The sequence below is a fragment of the Heterodontus francisci genome, chromosome 10 (genome assembly GCF_036365525.1).
Source record: "Heterodontus francisci isolate sHetFra1 chromosome 10, sHetFra1.hap1, whole genome shotgun sequence".
Classification (NCBI taxonomy): domain Eukaryota; kingdom Metazoa; phylum Chordata; class Chondrichthyes; order Heterodontiformes; family Heterodontidae; genus Heterodontus; species Heterodontus francisci.
The window spans coordinates 73843847-73858110 of NC_090380.1; the positions used below are offsets into that span (position 1 = coordinate 73843847).

Sequence of the window (14264 nt, forward strand, 5' to 3'; positions counted from 1 at the left end):
AGCCCATCAGGCCTGTGCCAGCTCTCTGCAAGAGCAACTCACCTAGTCCCACTCCCTCACATTTTCCCCATAGCCCTGCAATTTTTTATTTCAAGATAATTAAACAATTTTTCAAAGCCATGATTGAATCTGCCTCCTCTACGCTCTCAGGCACATGCATTCCAGATCCTAACCACTCACTGTGTAAAAGATTTTCCTCATGTCGCCATTACTTCTTTTGCCAATCACCTTAAATCGGTGTCCTCTGGTTCTTGATCCTTTCACCAATGGGAACAGTTTCTCCCTATCTACTTTGCCCAGACTCTTCATGATTTTGAACACCTCTATCAAATTCCCTCTGAACCTTCTCATTTTCAAGATGAACTGCCCCAGCTTCTCCAATCTATCCATGTAACTGAAGTTCTTCATCCCTGGAACCATTCTCATTAATCTTTTCTGTATCCTCTCTCATGGCTTCACATCCTTCCTAAAGTGTGGTACCCAGAACTGGACACAATACCCGAGTTGAGGTGGAAACAGGGTTTTATACAGGTTTACTAAAACTTCCTTGTTTTTGTACTCTATACCCCCATTTATAAATCTCAGGATCCCATATGCTTTATCCACCACTCTCTCAACCTGCCCTTCACCTTCAATGATTTATGCACATATAACCCCAGGTCCCTCTGCTCCTGCACCCCCTTTTGAATTGTATTCTTTATTTTATAGAAACATAGAAAATAGGAGGAGTAAGCCATTTGGCCCTACAGGCGTGCTCCGCTATTAAAAAAAAGAGCATGGCTGATAATCTAATTCAGTACCCTGTTACCACTTTCTCCCCATATCCCTTGAACCCTTTGGCATTAATATATCTATCTCCTTCTTGAATATATTTAATGACTTGGCCTCCAATGCCTTTTGCAGTAGAGAATTCCACAGGTTCACCGACCTCGGAGTGAAGAAATTTTTTTTTTTTTAGAATTAGAACATTACAGCGCAGTACAGGCCCTTCGGCCCTCGATGTTGCGCCGACCTGTGAAACCATCTGACCTACACTATTCCATTTTCATCCATATGTCTATCCAATGACCACTTAAATGCCCTTAAAGTTGGCGAGTCTACTACTGCTGCAGGCAGGGCATTCCACGCCCCTACTACTCTCTGAGTAAAGAAACTACCTCTGACATCTGTCCTATATCTATCACCCCTCAACTTAAAGCTATGTCCCCTCGTGTTTACCATCACCATCCGAGGAAAAAGACTCTCACTATCCACCCTATCTAACCCTCTGATTATCGTATATGTCTCTATTAAGTCACCTCTCCTCCTCATCTCGGTTCTAAATGGCATACCCCGTATCCTGAGACTGCGATTCCTGGTTCTGGACTCCCCAGCCATCGGGAATATCCTCCCTGCATCTAGCCTGTCTAGTCCTGTTAGAATTTTATATGTTTCTATGAGATCCCCTCTCATTCTTCTAAACTCTAGTGAATATAGACCTAATCGACTCAATCTCTCCTCATATGCCAATCCTGCCATCCCAGGAATCAGCCTAGTAAATCTTCTCTGCACTTCCTCCATGGCAAGAACATCCTTCCTCAGATAAGGAGACTAAAACTGCACACAATACTCCAGATGTGATCTCACCAAGGCCCTGTATAACTGCAGTAAGACATCCTTGCTCCTGTACTCAAATCCACTTGCAATGAAGGCCAACATACCATTCGCCTTCCTAACTGCTTTGCTGCACCCCCCTGAATGCTTGCTTTCAGTGACTGGTGTACAAGGACACCCAGGTTTCGTTGCACCTCTCCCTTTCCCAATTTATCATCATTCAGATAATAATCTGCCTTTCTGTTTTTACAACCAAAGTGGATAATCTCACATTTATCCACGTTATACTGCATCTGCCATGCATTTGCCCACTCACCCAACTTGTCCAAATCACACTGAAGCCTCTTTGCATCTTCCTCACAGCTTGCATTCCCCCCCAGCTTTGTGTTGTCTGTAAACTTGGAAATGTTACATTTAGTTCCCTCACCCAAGTCATTTATATATATTGTGAATAGCTGGGGCCCAAGCACTGATCCCTGCGGTATCCCACTAGTCACTGCCTGCCATCGGAAAAAGACCCGTTTATTCCTACTCTCTGGTTCCTGTCTGTCAACCAATTCTCAGTCCATGGCAGTATATTACCCCCAATCCCATATGCTTTATTTTTGCACATTAACCTCTTATGTGGGATGTTATCAAAAGCTTTCTGAAAATCCAAATACACCACATCCACTGGTTCGCCCTTATCTATTCTACTAGTTACATCCTCAAAAAAGTCCAGTAGATTTGTTAAGCATGATTTCCCTTTCGTAAACCCATGCTGACTTTGTCCAAACCTGTTTATGCTTTCCAGGTGTTCTGCTATCACATCCTTTATAATAGACTCTAGCATTTTCCCCACAACTGATGTAAGGCTAACTGGTCTGTAATTCCCTGTTTTTTCTCTCCCTCCTTTTTTAAATAGTGGCTTTAAATTTGCCACCTTCCAATCTGTAGGAACTGCTCCGGAGTCTACAGAATTTTGGAAGATGACCACCAATGCATCCACTATTTCCAGGGCCACTTCCTTTAGTACTCTGGGATGTAAATTATTAGGCCCTGGGAATTTGTCAACCTTTAACCCCATTAATTTCCCTAGCACTTTTTTTTTTTTACTAATACTTATTTCCTTCAGTTCCTCCCTCCGATTAGACCCTTGGTTCCCTAAAATTTCTGGGAGGTTATTTGTGTCCTGTGTGAAGACAAACCAAAGTATGTGTTTAATTGTTCTGCCATTTCTTTGTTCCCCATTATAATTTTCCCCGTTTCTGACAGTAAGGGACCTACATTTGTCTTCACTAATCTTTTTCTCTTCACATATTTACAGAAGCTTTTAGTCAGTTTTTATGGTCTCTGCAAGTTTACTCTCATACTCTATTTTCCCCCGCTTAATCAACCGCTTTGTCCTCCTTTGCTGAATTCTAAACTGCTCCCAATCCTCAGACTTGCTGCTTTGTCTGGCAACTGTATATGCCTCCTCTTTGGATCTAATACTATCCCTAATTTCTTCGGTAAGCCACGGTTGAGCCACCTTTCCGGTTTTATTTTTGCACCAGACAGGAATAATAATTGTTGTAATTCATGCACGCGTTCTTTAAATATTATCCATTGCCTATCCACCGTCAACCCTTTTAGTAAAGTTCCCCAATCTACCATAGTCAACTCGTGCCTCATACCTTCGTAGTTTCCTTTATTTAGATTCAGGGCCCTAGTTCCGGATTAAACGACTTCACTCTCCATCTATCATGTTATGGTCGCTCCTCCCCAAGGGACCCCGCACAACAAGATTGTTAATTAATCCTTTCTCATTACACAATACCCAGTCTAGGATAGCCTGTTCTCTAGTTGGTTCCTCAATGTACTGGTCTAAAAAACCGTCACGTACACACTCCAGGAAATTCTCCACCACAGTATTATTGCTAATTTGGTTTGAGCAATCTATATGTAGATTAAAATCACCCATGATTACAGTTGTACCCTTACTGCATGTGTCTCTAATTTCCTGTTTAATGCAATCCTTTACATCTCCACTACTGTTTGGGGGCCTATAGACAACCCCCACCGTTTTCTGCCCCTTGGTGTTTCTTAGCTCCACCCATACAAATTCCACATCGTGATTTTCCGAGCCAATATCCTTCCTCACTATTGCATTGATTTCCTCCTTTACTAACAACGTTATCCCACTTCCTTCACCTTTTTGCCTGTCCTTCCTAAATATTGAATACCCCTGGATGTTCAGTTCCCATCCTTGGTCCCCTGCAGCCATATCTCTATAATCGTAATTATATCATAACTGTTTATATCTATTTGCACTGTTAATTCATCTATCATATTGCGAATGCTGTGCGCATTAAGACACAATGCCTTTAGACTTGTTTTTTTAAACATGGTTAGTCATGTTAGCTTTATTTTGCACTATGGCCCCATTTGTTTCTCGCCCTTGTTTTCTCTGCCTTCCACTTTTGCTTCTTATCTTTTTGTCTTTCATTTCTATCCTCGTCTCCCTGCTCAGATTCCCATCCCCTTGCCATTCGAGTTTAAACTCTCCCCGACAGCACTAGCAAACAAACCTCCGAGGAAACTTGTCCCGGTCCTGCCCAGATGCAACTCGTCCAGCTTGTATTGGTCCCACCTTCCCCAGAACCGGTCCCAATGTCCCAGGAATTTGAATCCCCTCCCCCTACACCATTGCTCCAGCCACGTATTAATTTGATATATCTTACTATTTCTGTTCTTGCTAGCATGTTGCACTGGTAGTAATCCTGAGATTACTACCTTTGAGGTCCTACATTTTCATTTACATCCTAACTCCCTATATCCATTTATATTGTAGCTGGACGCTTTTCCTACCAAAATGAATCACTTCACAATTCTCTGCATTAAATTTCATCTGCCCCTTGTCTGCCCATTCCACAGGCCTGTCTATGCCCTCTTGAAGTCTATTATCCTCCTGCCAGTTCACAATATTTCCAAGATTTGTGTCATCTGCAAATTTTGAAATTGTGTGCTGTACATCCAAGTTTAGGTCATTAATACAGATCAAGAAAAGCAAGGGGCCTAACATCGACCCCAGGGGAACCCCACTATAAACCTTGCTCCAGTTTGAAAAATAATCGTTCACTATTATTCTCTATTTCCTGTCACTCAGCCAATTTCGTATCCATCCTGCTACTGTCCCTTTTATTCCATGAACTCTAACTTTGCTCACAAGCTGTCATGTTAAAAGAAGTGGCTAGTGAGATAGTTGATGCATTAGTTTTAATTTTCCAAAATTCCCTCGATTCAGGGAAGGTTCCGTTAGATGGGAAAATAGCGAATGCAACTCCTTTATTCAAAAAGGGAGGGAGACAGAAAGCAGGAAACTACAGGCCAGTTAGCTTAACATCTATCTTAGGGAAAATGTTAAAAGCTATTATTAAAGCCGTTATAGCAAGGCATTTAGAAAAATTCAAGGTAATCAGGCAGAGTCAACATGGTTTTGTGAAAGGGAAATCATGTTTAATCAATTTATTGGAGTTCTTTGAGGGAGTTACATGTGCTGTGGATAAAGGGGAGCCAGTGGATGTATTGTACTTAGATTTCCAGATGGCATTTGATAAAGTGCCACATCAAAGGTTACTGCAGAAAATAAAAATTCATGGTGTAGGGGATAACATATCGGCATGGATAGAAGATTGGCTAGCTAACAGGAAACAGAGAGTAAATGGGTAATTTTCTGGTTGGCAAGATGTAACGAGTGGTGTGCCACAGGGATCTGTGCTGGGGCCTCAACTTTTTACAATTTACGTAAATGACTTAGATGAAGGGACCGAAGGTATGGTTGCTAAATTTGCTGATGACTCAAAGATAGATAGGAAAGTAACTTGTGAAGAGGACATAATGTGGCTACAAAGGGACATAAATAGGTTAAGTGAGTGGGTCAAGACCTGGCAAGTGGAGTACAATGTGGGAAAGTGTGAAATTGTCCTCTTTGGCAGGAATAATAAAAAAGCATATTATCTAAATGGTGAGAGATTACAGAGCTTTGAGACGTAGAGGAATCCGGGTGTCCTAGCGCATGAATTGCAAAAGGTTAGTATACAGGTACAGCAAGTAATTAGGAAAGCTAATAGAATGTTATTGTTTATCGCGAGGGGAACGGAATACAAAAGTAGGGAAGTTATGCTTCAGTTATACAGGGCACTGGTGAGACCACATCTGGAGTACTGTGTACAGTACTGGTCTCCTTATTTAAGGAAGGATATAAATACATTGGAGGCAGTACAGAGAAGGTTTACTAGACTAATACCTGGAATAGGCAGGCTGTCTCATGAGGAAAGATTGGACAGGCTGGGCTTGTATCCACTGGAGTTTAGAAGAGTAAGAGGCGACTTGATTGAAACATATAAGATCCAGAGGGGTCTTGACAGGATGGATGTGGAAAGGATGTTTCCCCTTGTGGGAGAATCTAGAACCAAGGGTCACTGTTTAAAAATAAGGGGTCGCCCATTTAAGACAGAGATGAGGAGAAATGTTTTCTCTGAGGGTCGTGAGTCTGGAATTCTCTTCCTGAAAAAGGCGGTGGAAGTAGAGTCTGGGAATATTTTTAAGGCAGTGGTAGATAGATTCTTGATAAGCAAGGAGGTGGAAGGTTATCTGGGGTAGGTGGAAATGTGGAGCAATCAGTTCAGCCATGAACTTACTGAATGTCGGAACAAGTTCGAAGGGCCGAGTGGCCTACTCCTGCTCCTAATTCCTATGCGCGTATATGGCACTTTATCAAATGCCTTTTGGAAGTCCATGTACACCACATGAACTGCATTACCCTCAACCACCCTGTTATCTCATCAAAATACTCAAATTTGTTAAACATGATTTGCCCTCAACAAACCCATGTTAGCTTTCCTTAATTAAACCACACTTATACATCTGACTGTTAATTTTGTCCCGAATTATCGTTTCTAAAAACTTTCACACCACTGAGGTTAAACTGACTGGCCTGTAGTTGCTTGTCCTTACGTCCTTTTTTGAATTAACATTTACAATTCTCCAAACTTCTGGCACCACGCCTGTATCTAAGGAGGAATGGAAAATTATGGCCAGTGTCTCTGCAATTTCCACCCCTACTTCCCTCATATCCTCAGATGCATCCCATTAGGTCCTGGTCACTTTTCAACTTTAAGTACAACCAGCCTTTCTAATACCTTCTTTCGATCAATTTTTAGCCCATTCATTGTCTCAACTACCACCTCTTTCACCATGACTTGGGCAGTATCTTCTTCCTTAGTAAGACAAATGCAAAGTACACATTTAGTACCTCAGCCATGCCCCCTGCCTCCATGCATAAATCCCCTCTAGGTCCCAAATTGGCCCCACTCTTCTTTTTAACACCCTTTTACGATTTATATGCCTGTAAAAGACTTTTGCATTCCCTTCTACATTAGCTGCCACTCTTTATTTGCTTCTCTGTTTTTTCACCTACCCTCTGAACTTTCTCTATTGAGCTTGGTTTTCAGTTATATTATCTACCTGCCATCTGCCATTTGCATCCTCTTTCTGCTTCATCTTATTCTCTATCATCCAGGGAGCTCTGGATTTGTTTGCCCTATCTTTTGTATGTACCTTGACTGTACCCGAACTATCGCCTCTTTAAAGGCAGCCCATTGTTCTGTTACAGTTTTGCCTGCCAATCTTTGATTCCAATTATTTTGGGCCAGATCTGTTCTCACCCCATTGAAGTTGGCCCTCCCCCAAGTAATTATTCTTTGTTCTTTTCCATAGCCAACCTTAACCTTATGATACTTTCAGTCCCCTAAATGTTTTCCCTACTGACACCTGAGCCACCTCATACTTTTTAAAAAAACAAAAACAAAATCTAATCACCTCGTCGCCATTCTGGGAAGAGGGGGAAAAAGGCGGCTGGAAGGGGGAAAAAAGCAAGTGCATGGAAGGGGATGGAGGAGGAGGATTTGGGAATAAGAGGGGAGTGTGTGAGCAAGTGCAAATTAAGCCTCTAAGTTTCTGACTCATTTTCTTCTGTACCTTCTTGTAGCATAACTGGACAAATCCCTCCATGTTATAACAAACTATAGAAGGTCTGTTAGGAATAACCAGTTTGGCACACTTGGCTTTTCTTGTTTAAAGTCTTAAATCACTCACTTACCAGTCTGATATAATGCTTTTAATGAAGCAACACCCGACAAGTCATCTGCTCGAGCTCTGCACAGCCAACGGTTATAGCTAAAAGGAAAAAGTATTATCCTGTGAATAATATTTAGAAAACAATAGAAATATGACATATGGTTAGTAAACATGATTTTGTAATATGGATCCTTGGAACCTATCATAAATGCAGTGCAATCCCAAATAAAGTAACAAAGGGGCTAATTATGCTAACAAGCCAGTAATGAGAAAACTAGCACTGATGAGACAAATGTGCCATAGAAAGGCCTATGAGAATGAAGTCAGTGAAATGGCTCAGACTAATGCTGATTCATGCTTCAACTCCCCTTGTGAAGCTCTGAACCTCAGCTGTCAAAAAGATGCTTGCTTTTTCTCCCCAGCAGACAAAATGAATTGCACAAGAAATATCAAAAAACAGTTTGTGGTTAGTTTTAAAAAAACATGAATCGGACGGTGAAAGCATGAAGTCCATTATCTATGGCACATTTTCTGGCATGAAAATCTGAAACATCACAGAATTGTGTATGGCAATGACTTTCAGCGTGGTGAGACTGTTGTGTGCGAGTGGTAGATATTTGTTTGACAACCTTTTGCAGGGGGTACTATGCTGTATATAGGTATATATTCAAATCAACTGATATCAGGAAAGAAGAATATGGAATAGTCACTGCTTAATTGACAGTATACAGAAAAGTATTTTTTTTCACGTATTACATTATATACACATACACACACACAATCCCAACTCACTTTCTCTGATGGGCTTTTTGAACTGCTGCTTCAGACATTTGCCCTTGAAGAATCAGCCGCCTCTGTTTATCGATATCTCCTTCCATCTTAGCAAATGCATGCATCCCAATGTACTCAAGCTCAAGGTGCTCCTCATCAGATTCATCTTCATCTACAATAATGATAAATGAAGCAACATTCCTTAAGGCAACAGCAGCTCTCAAAGTCAACAATTTTCACTCATACAGCTAGAATTTTTGGCACTGCTTCACAAAATCTGATCAGTCACATTAGCAACAGCAACAACTAACAGATCAAGTAATGAACTCCTTAGCATTTGCTCACATATTCCAGAAGAATTTTAAAAGAGCAGATCAGCACAACAGAGTGGTGGGTCACAGATTTAACTACCATGCTGCTGAATTTGCAATCTAAACTGTACTGTTATAGAAAGGTAGAAAGGAATGAGAGGGGCAGAGCAGATGAGGAAGAAATTAGAAGTGACACTCCCTGCTCAGTGAGCAGCTTAAGGTGGCCAAATCAGTATATGCTACAAGGCAGCCTATCAAACCATCAAAAAAAGTTATTAGCAGTTTTGAATATAGCAAGCCAACTCATTGAAGATGAAGCTTATTTCTTTCAGAAACCAAGGGAACAGATGCCAAATGCTCTAGCTTTTGTAACTGAACCACCCACTTTAGGCCAACATCAACACATAACCATAAATTGTGAGAAAAGATAGATAAAGACCTTCACAAAAGTCATACAATCAGATAACTTCTTGCATGGTCACATGGTTGCTATGAAGCAAAAGTGTAAAATAGACATTAGCTTAACTTTAAGCAACGCCCAGGCGTAATCACAGTGACGTTTCAAAGCTAAATTTAAACTTTCGACCCAACCTGAACCTCAAATATCTGAGATACAGCACAGAGATCTTAGAACTGGTGAACCAGTAATTTCAAAACCATGTCTTTTTGAAGGATTTAGTAATTGCCAGCATCATAAAAGGGGCTTAGGATGTGTGGAAAAGCTGTGTACAAAGATTATATAACCAAGCACTGAATTTCCCCATTCCTTCCAGTTCAGTGTACCCAACATAGATGATTATTTGAATGAAATCTTGAAATGATTTCTCAGCTAGATCTGCAGAAGCAAAGAACACTGTCTTCAATAGAATCTGCAACGTTAATTTGTACAACAGCTGCTTCTGTCACAGATTGTAGCATAGATAACCCTCGGGGAAGAAAGGACTTTCCGTCTGTCTTTCCCTGATGTTTCATAACTCTACCAATGGCGGCTGTGCCTTCAGCTACTAGGCCCCAAAGTCTGGAATTCTCTCCCTACAACGGACAGGGGAGGTGCTAGGTGGACAGGACAGAGGAGGTGAAGGGCCAGCCGCAGGGTACAGGTGGGGTGATGGGGAAGGGGTTGGGTGTAGGTTATTATTCTGTGAAGCCCTTTCGAATGTTTTACTACATTAAAGGCACTATATAAAGGTAAATTGCTGTTGTTAAATAGGTCTTCTCTTACTATTTCATCTTATTGCTTCATCTATGCCAATGCAGATAGCTTGCAGGTAATCTTATTTCCAGAGGGAGGGATCATCAATCAAATCAGATGCAAAGCCTTTGATACAAAGAAAAAGAACAGGACAGCACAGGAACAGGCCATTCGGCCCTCCAAGCCTGTGCCAATCTTGATGCCTGCCTAAACTAAAACCTTCTGCACTTCCTGGGTCCGTATCCCTCTATTCCTATCCTATTCATGTATTTGTCAAGATGCCTCTTAAACGTCATTATCGTACCTGCTTCCACCACCTCCCCCGGCAGCAGGTTCCAGGCACTCACCACCCTCTGTGTAAAGAGCTTGCCTCGCACATCTCCTCTAAACTTTGCCCCTCTCACCTTAAACCTATGTCCCCCAGTAACTGACTCTTCCACCCTGAGAAAAAGCTTCTGACTATCCACTCTGTCCATGCCTCTCATAACTTTGTAAACCTCTATCATGTCACCCCTCCACCTCCGTCGTTGCAGTGAAAACAGAGTTTATCCAACCTCTCCTCATAGCTAATGCCCTCCAGACCAGGCAACATCCTGGTAAACCTCTTCTGTACCCTCTCCAAAGCCTCCACGTCCTTCTGGTAGTGTGACGACCAGAATTGCACGCAATATTCTAAGTGTGGCCTAACTAAAGTTCTGTACAGCTGCAGCATGGCTTGCCAATTTTTATACGCTATGCCCCGACCGATGAAGGCAAGCATGCCGTATGCCTTCTTGACTACCTTATCCACCTGCGTTGCCACTTTGGAACCTGTGGACCTGTACGCCCAGATCTCTCTGCCTGTCAATACTCCTAAGGGTTCTGCCATTTACTGTATACTTCCCACCTCCATTAGATCTTCCAAAATGCATTACCTCACATTTGTCCGGATTAAACTCCATCTGCCATTTCTCCGCCCAAGTCTCCAATCAATCTATATCCTGCTGTATCCTCTGACAATCCTCATCACTGTCTGCAACTCCACCAACCTTTGTGTCGTCCGCAAACTTACTAATCAGACCAGCTACATTTTCCTCCAAATCATTTATATATACTACAAACAGCAAAGGTCCCAGCACTGATCCCTGCGGAACACCACTAGTCACATCCCTCCATTCAGAAAAGCACCTCTGATCCCGTGTGACTTCACCTTTTGTACCAGTCTGCCATGCGGGACCTTGTCAAAGGCTTAACTGAAGTCCATATAGATAACATCCACTGCCCTTCCTTCATCAATCATCTTCGTCACTTCCTCAAAAAACTCAATCAAATTTGTAAGACACGACCTCCCCTTCACAAAACCATGCTGTCTCTCGCTAATAAGTTCGTTTGTTTCCAAATGGGAGTAAATCCTGTCCCGAATAATCCTCTCTAGTAGTTTCCCTACCACTGACGTAAGGCTCACCAGCCTATAATTTCCTGGATTATCCTTGCCACCCTTCTTAAACAAAGGCACAACATTGGCTATTCTCCAGTCCTCTGGGACCTCACCTGTAGCCAATGAACATGCAAAGATTTCTGTCAAGGCCCCAGCAATTTCTTCCCTTGCCTCCCTTAGTATTCTGGGGTAGATCCCATCAGGCCCTGGGGACTTATCTACCTTAATGCTTTGTAAGACACCCAACACCTCCTCCTTTTTGATAATGAGATGACGGAGACTATCTGCACTCCCTTCCCAAAGCTCATCATCCACCAAGTCCTTCTCTTTAGTGAATACTGATGCAAAGTACTCATTTAGTACCTCGCCCATTTCCTCTGGCTCCACACATATATTCCCTTCTCTGTCCTTGAGCGGGCCAACCCTTTCCCTAGTTACCCTCTTGCTCTTTATATATGCATAAAAAGCCTTGGGATGATCCTTAATCCTGTTTGCCAATGACTTTTCATGACCCCTTTTAGCCCTCCTGACTCCTTGCTTAAGTTCCTTCCTACTGTCTTTATATTCCTCAAGGGATTCATCTGTTCCTAGCCTTCCAGCCCTTACGAATGCTTCATTTTTCTTTTTGACTAGGCTCACAATATCCCGCGTTATCCAAGGTTCCTGAAACTTGCCAAACTTATCCTTCTTCCTCACAGGAGCATGCTGGCCCTGGATTCTAATCAACTGACGTTTGAAAGACTCCCACATGTCAGATGTTGATTTACCCTCTAACAGCTGCCCCCAATCTAAATTCTTCAGTTCCTGCCTAATATTGTTATAATTAGCCTTCCCCCAATTTAGCATCTTCACCCGAGGACTACTCTTATCCTTATCCACAAGTACCTTAAAACTTACGGAATTATGGTCACTGTTACCGAAATGCTCCCCGACTGAAACTTCGACCACCTGGCTGGGCTCATTCCCCAATACCAGGTCCAGTACGGCCCCATCCCTAGTTGGACTATCTACATATTGTTTCAAGAAGCCCTCCTGGATGCTTCTTACAAATTCTGCCCCATCTAAGCCCCTCGCACTAAGTGAGTGTCCCAGTCAATATAGGGGAAGTTAAAATCACCCACCACTACAACCCTGTTACCTTCACATCTTTCCAAAATCTGTCTACATACCTGCTCCTCTACCTCCTGCTGGCTGTTGGGAGGCCTGGAGAAAACCCCCAACATCGTGACTGCACCCTTCCTATTCCTGAGCTCCACCCATATTGCCTCACTGCACGACCCCTCCGAGGTGTCCTTCCGCAGTACAGCTGTGATATTCTCCTTAACTAGTAATGCAACTCCCCCACCCCTTTTACATCCCTCTCTATCCCGCCTGAAGCTTCTAAATCCTGGAACATTTATCTGCCAATCCTATCCTTCCCTCAACCAAGTCTCTGTAATAGCAACAACATCATAGTCCCAAGTACTAATCCAAGCTCTAAGTTCATCTGCCTTACCTGTTATACTTCTCGCATTGAAACAAATGCACTTCAGACCACCAGTCCCGCTGTGTTCCACAACATCTCCCTGCCTGCTCTTCCCCTTAGTCTTACTGGCCTTATTTACTAGTCCCCCCTCATTTATTTCACTTGCTGCCCTACTGCTCTGGTTCCCACCCCCCGCCGCACTAGTTTAAACCCTCCCGAGTAACGCTAGCAAACCTCGCAGCCAGGATATTTGTGCCCCTCCAGTTTAGATGCAACCCGTCCTTCTTGTACAGGTCCCATCTGTCCCTGCAGAGATCCCAATGGTCCAGATATCTGAAACCCTCCCTTCTACACGTGTTTAGCGGCACTATCTTCCTATTTCTAGCCTCACTGGCACGTGGCACATGGAGTAATCCCGAGATTACAATCCTAGAGGTTCTGTATTTCAACTTTCTACTTAACTCCCTAAACTCCCCCTGCAGGACCTAGTCACTCTTCCTGACTATGTCATTGGTACCGATGTGTACCATGTCTGGCTGTTCACCCTCCCCCTTCAGAATGCCCCCTGTCTGCTCAGAGACATCCTTGACCCTGGCACCAGGGAGGCAACATACCATCCTGGAGTCTCTTTCACGTCCACAGAAGTGCCGATCTGTGACCCTGACTATAGAGTTCCCTATAACTATTGCTCTTCTGCGCTTTGTCCCTCCCTGAACAACAGTGCCAGCCATGGTGCCACTGCTCTGGCTGCTGCTGTTTTCCCCTGATAGGCCATCCCCCCCAACAGTATCCAAAACGGTATACTTGTTAGAGAGGGGGATAGCCACAGGGGATTCCTGCACTAACTGCCTGCCCCTTCTAGCGGTCACCCATCTATCTGCCTGCACCTTGGGTGTAACCACTACTCTAAAACTCCTGTCTATGACGCGCTCTGCCACCTGCATGCTCCTAAGTGCATGCAGTTGCCGCTCCAAACGATCCATGCGGTCTGTGAGGAGCTGCAACTGGGTACACTTCCGGCAGATGTAGTCGTCCGGAACGCTGGAAGCGTCACGGACCTCCCACATCTCACAGGTGAAGCACTTCACCCCTCTAACTGACATTTCTAGCACTAATTAATAAATTAATTTAAGATTAATAAATACTTATTGAATCCTTACTAAATGGTTATAACTATATGGTCCCTAGTGCTAGATTCCTACTATAAATATTAAATGCTAACTAAATAAGATACCTCTTGCGTATCCAACTAGGTTTAAGGACTGGGTTCCAAACAACATCTATATTTCTGGCTTATACAGAGTTTGCCAATCTTCCTTGGACACTTCAGCAATACATGACTTTTAGCCGCTTAAACGTCCCTTTAATTAATTGACCAAATCAAAGCAAACGGTCATGATAGACCCCTACCTGCCA

At 43.0% G+C, this 14264-nt stretch overlaps 1 protein-coding gene across 2 annotated transcripts in view; it reads right to left on the reverse strand.

Moving 5' to 3' along the window:
• Window positions 1-14264, reverse strand: part of gdap2 (ganglioside induced differentiation associated protein 2) — a 78611-nt gene that overhangs the window by 29303 nt on the left and 35044 nt on the right. For both annotated transcript variants that reach the window (XM_068040755.1, XM_068040754.1), the window contains 2 exons: window positions 8485-8635; window positions 7715-7791 (listed from right to left, as the gene is read on the reverse strand). In XM_068040755.1, coding sequence (XP_067896856.1) covers window positions 7715-7791; window positions 8485-8635 — 228 coding nt within the window. The remainder of the gene's footprint in view (window positions 1-7714; window positions 7792-8484; window positions 8636-14264) is intronic.